Below are 9,060 nucleotides of genomic sequence, written 5' to 3'. Positions count from 1 at the left end.
GGCTCCAATTTGCCATTTGGAGTTTAATGAGTTCAAAAAATGTACTTTAATGTTTGTTTTGGGTTATTAAAAAACTTCTCCACCAAGAATTATGGACATACATATGTCCACGTTTTGATATTTACATATTTCGACTGGTGTAGGGTATTACATAGTCGGCCCCGCCCGACTTTGGTCTTTTCCTACTGGTTTTTTTATCTATCCGTAGATGATAGTTTCAACTCACACAGGCTGAGGGTATAGCACTGTCGGCAAAGCCGACTTAAACTTTCTTCCTTGTTATAAATTTAATTAAAATGATAAATTAAACATAATTAAAATACGCAATTCTTATTGATTTTAGTTATTTTTAAATATAAAAACACACTTTTTATTTAATTTATTCAACAACAACAATGACTCGATTACATAGATATTGTTGCCAATATTGACGAGCATATTTGTCCATAACCACAAAATAGAGAAAGAGAAAAAATCCCTGAAGCGTCGAGGTGACGCAGAATAAAGCTTGAAAAAATCCAAAATTGCTCGTATGACCGAGTAATCCACAAATCCATGAAATGCTTAATACCAAAATTAGAATTATGGAACGACGGACATGTAAAATAACATCATCACGCTCCAATGTAAGATGGAATTTTTTGGAAGCACGCCTAATATTCCAGAGAATAAAGGCAAAGATAGCAATACAAACTAAAATAATGCCTGATGCTGGCACGAATATACCGAATATCCAACTCCATCCGGTTGGATGACATAGAAAATGTTCTTCGTGTTTATTTAAACATCGTGTATACGCTTGGGAATCTAGGCATATTACCAAGATAGTTGGTATTAATGGTAGACACCATGCGGCTAAAGCATATCTGACTATATAGTTCCGTGACATTTGAGCAGCAAAGACACACTTGTAACGTTGGTACTGTAACATCGCTATAAATAACATCCACAGGAACACAACAAGTAGGCTATATTGGAAAAATGCTCCAACGGCTATGCAACGTCGCGGGCGGTCAGCATTCCCTACCGCTGCACGAATATTTGGCATATTGAGAAGCATTAAATATGCTGTAAATAAGCCAAGAATTGCACAAATGTTGAGTAGAAGTTTATTACTAAATTGCCGACGCCAATTCTCGAAAAAGAGTGCTGTCAATAATATGCAAAATAATCCGAAAAGTGAGAGAATGCAAGTAATTAAGCTAACTATGAGACGAGATGTTTCCACAGATGTATACAGCTGTGTTTGTTGTGGTTTGTTGGTAGTTTTGTTTTGGCATATCATGGGATAGTTAGAATTAGGCATCATGGTTGTAGTTGTTTCCTTCCAGGCACCCTGTCGCCAATAAAAACATTGTACTGTTTCATGTGAATTGTTGTCCCCAACACGGAATGGTGGTATATAATGCGGTTGCATACCTAGAAAAAAGAAAAGAAATTTATTAAGGTTATTTATTGATAAGTAGAGAATAAAGAAATACCAAAAATCATTAAAAACAAGTAAAAAAGTGTCAGTCGGCTTTGCCGACAGATATATACCCTCAGCCAATGTGAAGCTAAATGCATTTAAGGTCTCTTCAGAATTTTGTGGCCCTTTTTGGACATTTGAACTTGCCGACAAAAATATGGATTAGGAATTAACTGCACTAATACACAAATGTTGAACTTTTGTAGGGCAGGTACCCTTAGGGAGGACCGATATGGGCCATTTTAGAAGTTAAACTAAATTTTGATAAAATATTAGGAGATCCAAAGTTTGGACCAAATTGGTTGCCCCATTCAAGTGATATCGTCCTAGCATTTTAGTGACATTTTTTAAACATTGGGGAGAAGTACCGAAAGTTGTGGACCGGTATTGCCCATGAAACTAAGTTTGGATATAATATGACGAAGACCAAATCGGTTCGAGAGTTATTGTGCTCTCCGACCGCCACATATGGTGACATAGGGGTTTTTTACAACTTTCGGGCTGTTTTCCCAAGATATATGGACTTGCCCCTGAAAAAAACTTTTACCGTCGTAATGGAGGTACCGAATGCAAATCGTTTCAACAAAAATCAAACTGATTTGAGAGCAGGTCTTAAAGTGAACTTATCCGAAATTTTGGATGAGAGGTACCAGAAGGAGTAGACAAAAATAGTCCATATTCGAACCTGATCTATATCTGGTAGATATATTAGGATGTGCAAAGTATAGGTTACATCGGTCACTCCCTACAAGAGTTATCGTGCGCAAAATTTTTCCGAAAATTTTTGAAGTTTTGTGGGGGAGGTACCTGAAGGAGTGGACCGATATAACCCATCTTCGAACTTTAACTATGTTTTGATAAAATATTACGAAGACCAAATTTTGGACCGAATCGACAGATCCGTTCGAGAGTTATCTTGCGCTCCAACCACCACACAAGGTGTCATAGGGGCTTTTTGTAACTTTCCGGCCATTTTCTCAGGAAGTATGGACTTGAGCCTGATGAAACTTGTACCGTCGTATGGGGAGAAGTGAATACAAGTTGTTGCAACAAAAACCAAGCGATTCGAGAGCAGGTCCTAAACTGAACTTATACGAAATTTTGTGTGGGAGGTACCCGAAGGAGTGGGCCGATAGAGTCCATATTGAAACCTTATTTAAGTCTGATACACGTTTCGCGATGTGCAAAGTATGGACTAAATCAGTTACTCCCTTCAAGAGTTATCATGCACACAAATTTTCCGAACATTTTGAAACTTTTGTGGGGGAGGTACCGCAAGGAGTGGACCGATATAGCTCATCTTCGAACTTAAACTAAGTTTGGACAAAATATTACGAAAGCCAAAATTTGAACCGAATCGGTTCATCCGTTCGAGAGTTATCGTGCGCACCAGCCACAGACAGACAGACGGACGGACATTGCTAAATCAACTCCAAATTGTCTGAAACACATTTCGTCCAAACATACTTGGGGTCCAAAACCATTATTTCGATTAGGCACATTTTGCCCGTATGAAAGTGTATATACTAGGCCGGGGCGATTTGTATGGAAGGAAAAAAGTGATAGTGGGCACCTGGAGTTTCTGATTCTTGGGATTGTACTGAGCAAAAAGTCCACTAGACCATATCGACACCTCCAAATAATAGTATGCTAAGTCTAAAAAGTGAGTTTTGCAGGAGAAGCTCTCAAAGTTTGGAAATTTTTTTGAACTTCAGTACTATGCTAAGTCAATATTTTTTTATAACTTCTGTTCGGATTGACCGATTATTACCAAAATTAGACAGAATTTAAGTTAAAGGACGTTCGACACCTCCAAATAATAGTTTGCTAATTCTGAAAAGCGAGTTTTGCAGGACAAGCTCTAAAAGTTTGGAAATTTCTTTGACCTTCAGTACTATGCTAAGTAAATATTTGTTTATAACTTCTGTTCGCATTGTCCGATCATTACCAAAATTTGACAGAATTTAAGTTAAAGGACGTTAAATATAAAAATGTAAAGAACTTGAAAACATGCTAAGTCGACTTAGCATACTATTGTTTGGAGGCGTCGATATGTCTACGGTGAAAATCGAGCCCCCGGATTTTGACTTGAAATTTTTTTCAAGGATATTTTGGCCAAACCATATCTCAGAAACTTAACCTATCCTGAAAATTTCCTTTTGCGTTCTTAGTAAACTGACCAAGGGCTTTCATCTCCAAAAGGAAATTTCCACTCACTGACTTTGAGTCAAATTTTGTAGCACAGTGTAATTTATCGATATTTTCCGAAAAATGTGCACATTCTCTGGGCCATAACTGCCTGAAGGCGCGTTCCAATGCTTTTGCTGTGTACTAGAGAGTTCTTAATTATTGTCTTGGCTACAATTTTTGTCTTTGTGTTGGATCGAAAATCTCAGTGATTTGGCTGTTACATATATGCCAAAATATCCAAAAAACCTTGAAAAAAAAACTTCTAGTCAAAATCCGGGGGCTCGATTTTAACCGTAGACATATGGTCTAGTGGACTTTTTTGCTCAGTACAATCCTAATAATCAGAAAATTCAGGCGCCCTTGGTGGTGTTCAAGTCGCTCACTCTAGTATATACTAGCCTAAAGGCTGATGGTATAAAAAACAGTAAAAAGAAGCACAGTGCGCCTGAACTAAATTTAAATGAAATGAATGGGAAGTTTTTGCAGATTTTGAAACTACAACGTTCATAGATGAGAAAAATCAAAAAAAAAAGAAAAAAAATCCCATTTCACACATTTTTAGGGGTTTTTTAGATTTTCACGATTTTGTTGGGAAACCGCAAGCCCTATTAAAGTGGAACTAACTAAAGAAAATGTTGCAGCAGTGCAAATTCTTTACAAGGTTGATATTTTTATGATATTTTCGTAGGTTTTACCATTTTTAAGATATAGAAGTTCAAATTGGGACAATGCACTGACTATACCGCCTCCTTATAAACAATGTCTTCTACGGTGCGCCTTAACTAACTTGAAATGAGAACCACTTACACCTGGCAATTTTTTGCGGATTCTGAAACAGCAATGTTCATAGATAAAAAAATCTAATAACAAGAAAAAATCGCTGCAGGTATTTTTAAATAAATGGCGGTCAAAGTTCACATTTAGGTTTATTTTAGGTTTTCGCGGTTTTGCTTGAAAACCGCAAGTCCTTTTGAAATGGGATTAAAAAAAATGTTATAGCTATGAAAATTCTCTAGAGGATAGAGCTTTATGATTTTTCCTAGGTTTTACCACTTTTGAGATATAGAAGTTCAGGTCACATTTTTAGTTTTTTTTATACCCTCAGCCTTTAGGCTAAAGAGGGTATTTACACTTTGATACGACCAAAAATGTGCCTCATCGAAATAATGGTTTTAGACCCCAAGTATGTTTGAACGATATCCGTTTCAGACAATTTTGAGTAGATCTAGCAATGTCCGTCCGTCTGTCTGTCTGTCCGTCTGTCTGTCTGGCTGGCTGGTGCGCACGATAACTCTCGAACGGATCAATCGATTCGGTTCAAATTTTGGGTATCGAAATATTTTGTCCAGATTCGATTTAAGTTCGAAGATGGGCCATATAGGTCCACTTCTTCAGGTACCTCCCCCACAAATGTTCAAAAATTGTCGCAAAATTTGTGCGCACGATAACTCTTGTAGGGAATAACCGATTTGGTCCATACTTTGCTCATCGTGTAATTTCTACCAAACTTAGATGAGGTTCCAATATGGACTCAATCGGTTCACTACTTCGGGTACCTCCCACACAAAATTTCAGAAAAGTTCAGTTTAGGACCTGGTCTCGAATCGATTTGATTTTGTTTACGCAAGTTGTATTCGCTGTCCTCTATACGACGCTGTAAGTTTCATTAGGGGCAAGTCCATACTTCCTGAGAAAATAGCCTGAAAGTTACAAAAAAACCCTATAACACCGTGTGTAGAGGTTGGAGCGCAAGATAACTCTCGAACGGAACTGCCGATTCGGTCCAAAATTTGGCTTTTGTAATATTTTGCCCAAACTTAGTTCAAGTTCAAAGATGGATTATATCAGTCCACTCCTTCCGGTACCTCCCCCACAAAAGTTCGAAAATTTTCGGAAAATTTGTGAGTACGATAACTCTTGAAGGAAGTAACCGATTTGGTCCATACTTTGCACATTATGAAATTTCTACCAGACTTAGATGAGGTTACAATATGGAGTCAATCGGTAAACTCCTTCGAGTACCTCCCACACAAAATTTCGGAAAAGTTCAGTTTAGGACCTGCTGTCGAATCGCCTTGGTTTTTGTTGTAACATCTTGTATTCACCGTCCCCTATACGAAGGTACAACTTTCCTCAGGGGCAAGTCCATACTTCCTGAAAAAATAGTCCGAAGGGTGTAAAAACCCCTATTGCACCCCCATTGTCTATGTCGGTCAATTCCTTTAAGTACCTTTTCCGTAAAATTTTTGAATTTGAATCCTAATCAACATTTTTGTGGTACGACCAAAATTTTAAAACCCCCTAAATAAATAAGTTTTTTTTTATGAAAAAAGTGTTTCAATTTGTACAGGCTGAGGGTATATCTCTGTCGGCAAAGCCGACTGATACTTTTTTACTTGTTTTGTTAGGTTTTCGCGATTTTGGTCAAGAAAAAAGTTTGCCAAATTATATTCAAATCGGTTCTGATTTGAATGTGGCTCCCATATCTATTTTCGCCCGATTTTAGGTATTCAGTATTCCAATCAGGCAACATATGTCCGATTTTGAAAAAAAATTAAATTTGTAACGAAATTCAGAACGCAGAATAGGCAGGCCAAAGAATAGATGACGCAAACAAGTGGATGAAGAGATGACAAGTCGGAGATCTTTTCTTAGTTCGGCCTATAGAACAAATGTTCTGTAATGGGCCAGCTAAGTAAAATAGGTAAGTAAGACGAAATTCAGCCTACAAAAACAATTGCGATCGGTTCAGATGTGGATGTGCATGAGGGTTATGACTTTTTTACAACCTCGTATCCCTGTATGATATTTTGATGAGTTTTTATCAAATCGGTTGCTACGAATATGATATATCGCGCGTACTATTTTAACGAATACTTTCGAGCATTTGTTGGGGAGGTACCGGAAGGAGTGGACCTATAAGCACCACATTCGAATTTCATCTAACATTCGAAGAAATATTACAATATCCAAAGTTTGGACGAATGCAGTATTCGGTTCGAGCTCTCCGGCCATATGGTGCCATAGGGGTTAGGGGTTTTCGGACTGTTTTCTCAAGAAGTATGGACTTGCTCCTGAAAAAACTTTTACTGTCGTAATTGAGGCAGCGAATGCAGGTTGCTTTAACAAAAATCAAAGTGACGCGAAAGCAGGTCTTACAGTGAACTTATCCGAAATTTTGTGTGGGAGGTACTCGGAGGAGTGGACAAATATAGTCCATATTCGATCGTGATCTATATCTGGTAGATATATTCGGATGTGTAAAAGCATTATATCTATAGAGGATACAAATTATGTATTTTCTCTGCTGAAAGACCACACGGTGCGCCTTAACTAACTTCAAACTACAATGTTCGTAGATGAGAAAAATCGAAAAACAAAAGCATCGCCGGAGGGCTTTTCACATTTTTATACCATCCACCATATGGAGGGTATAATTAAATTTGTCATTCCGTTTGTAACACATCGAAATATTCGTCGGAGACCCTATAAAGTATATATATTATTGATCAGCATAAAATTCTATGTCGATTTGACCATGTCCGTCTGTCCGTCCGTCCGTCAGTCCGTCCGTCTGTCTGTTGAAATCAAAATACAGCTCGCAATTTTAAAGATAGAAAGTCAAAATTTGGTACAGAAGTTTTTATTACTTGCAGGATGGTTGGTATTGAAAATGGGATATATCGGTCCACCTTTTGATATGGCCCCCATAGAACGGTACCTCCCGATTTTCGGTATTTTTAAGGTTTTAGCTTCATTATCCACCAAAACGGCTGAAATTTGGTACGTAGTCTTTTTTTAGGGGTATAAAACTTTCCCCGAGAATTTTGTCGGTATCGGTCCACACCTTCATATAGCCCCCATAGAACGGTACCTCCCGATTTTCGGTATTTTGAATGTTTAAGCTTCATTATCATACCAAAATGGCTGAAATTTGGTACGTAGTCTTCTTTAGGGGTACAAAAATTTTCCCCAGAATTTTGTCGGTATCGGTCCACAACTTCATATAGCCCCCATAGGACGGTACCTCCCGATTTTCGGCATTTTGAAGGTTTTAGCTTCATTATCACACCGAAATGGCTGAAATTTGGTACTTCGTCTACGTTGGTGGTATAAAACTTCCCCCAGAACTTTGTCGGTATCGGTCCATACCTTCATATAGCCCCCATAGAACGGTACCTCCCGATTTTCGGTATTTTGAACGTTGTGGCCTCAATATTCCACCGAAATGGCTGAAATTTGGTATTTAGACTTTATGGGGGTACTCAAACTTCCCCCTTAAATTTGTCGGTATAGGTCCACGCCTTCATATAGCCCCCATGGAAAGGTACCTCCCGATTTTTCGTATTTTGAAGGTTGTGTCTTCAATATTCCACCAAAATGGCTGACATTTGGTATTTAGTCTTCAATGTGATATAAAACTGTTCGCCAGAAATATGTCTGTACAGGTCCACGCTTTCATATTGCCCCATTTCTGACTAAAATTCGTCGGTATAGGTCCACGTTTCGATATAGCCCCATAGAACGTCAATATCTAACCGAAATGGCTGAAATTCGTTATTTCGTCTTCCAAGAGTTATAAAATATTCCAGAAGAGTATTATCAGTATAGGTCCACGTCTTCCTATATCCCCATAGAAGTGTACTTCTTGATTTTCGGTATTTTTTAAGTTTTAGCCACATTCTCTTACCGAAATATAGGAAATTTGGTATTTAGTCTTCTTTGAGTCTAAAAACTTTCCGTCAGAAATTTGTCGGTATAGATCGACGTTTTGAAATAGCCGCCATAGAATGGTGCCTCACATTGTTTTACCGAAATTGCTAAAATTTAGTATTAAGTCTTCTTCATACACGAAAGGAAACTAATTATTCCATTTTACTTCAATACAACTTGTGGTGGAGGGTATAACAAGTTCGGCCCGGCCGAACTTAACGCCGTTCTTACTTGTTAGGTTTATTTTAGTTTTTCTCAGGATTGTGCTTGGAAGCGGCAAGCCTTTCGAAATAGAGCCGTAAAAAAATATTGTAGAGTATTTTCAATGCTACAATATTTTCTTTAGTCCCATTTCGATAGGACTTGCCGCTCCCAAGCAAAGTCCTGAAAACCTAAAATAAACCTGTGAAATTTTACCGCGATTTATTTGAAAATCCCTCTAGCGTTTTTTTTCTTGTTTTGTATTTTTCTCATCTATGAACTTTGCTCTTTCAGAATCCGCAAAAACTTCCCAGGTGTAAGCGGATTTCGTTTAAAGTTAGTTAAGGCGCACGGTATATGACATTGTCTTATAAGGGACGATACTGTCAATGCATAGTCTGAATTTGAAGTTCTATATTTAAAAATGGTAAAACCTACGAAAAAATCACAAAGGCCAATCTTGCAGAGAATTTTCCCTGCTTTTCTTT

The 9,060-nt window shown here is 37.8% G+C and overlaps 1 protein-coding gene across 1 annotated transcript in view; it reads right to left on the bottom strand.

The window, feature by feature from the left end:
* Positions 1–330: 330 nt before the first annotated feature.
* Positions 331–9,060, bottom strand: part of LOC141389064 (adhesion G-protein coupled receptor G4-like) — a 17,984-nt gene continuing 9,254 nt past the window's right edge. Inside the window, exon 2 of the mRNA XM_073960101.1 lies at positions 331–1,419. Within this exon, the coding sequence (XP_073816202.1) occupies positions 380–1,419 (1,040 nt within the window). The 3' untranslated portion in view covers positions 331–379. The remainder of the gene's footprint in view (positions 1,420–9,060) is intronic.

The sequence above is a fragment of the Musca autumnalis genome, unplaced genomic scaffold, assembly GCF_047663935.1.
Source record: "Musca autumnalis isolate F117 unplaced genomic scaffold, ASM4766393v1 scaffold_1, whole genome shotgun sequence".
NCBI lineage: Eukaryota > Metazoa > Arthropoda > Insecta > Diptera > Muscidae > Musca > Musca autumnalis.
The sequence above is the reverse complement of the archived record's forward strand: the minus strand, read 5'-3'. Positions and strand labels throughout refer to the sequence as shown.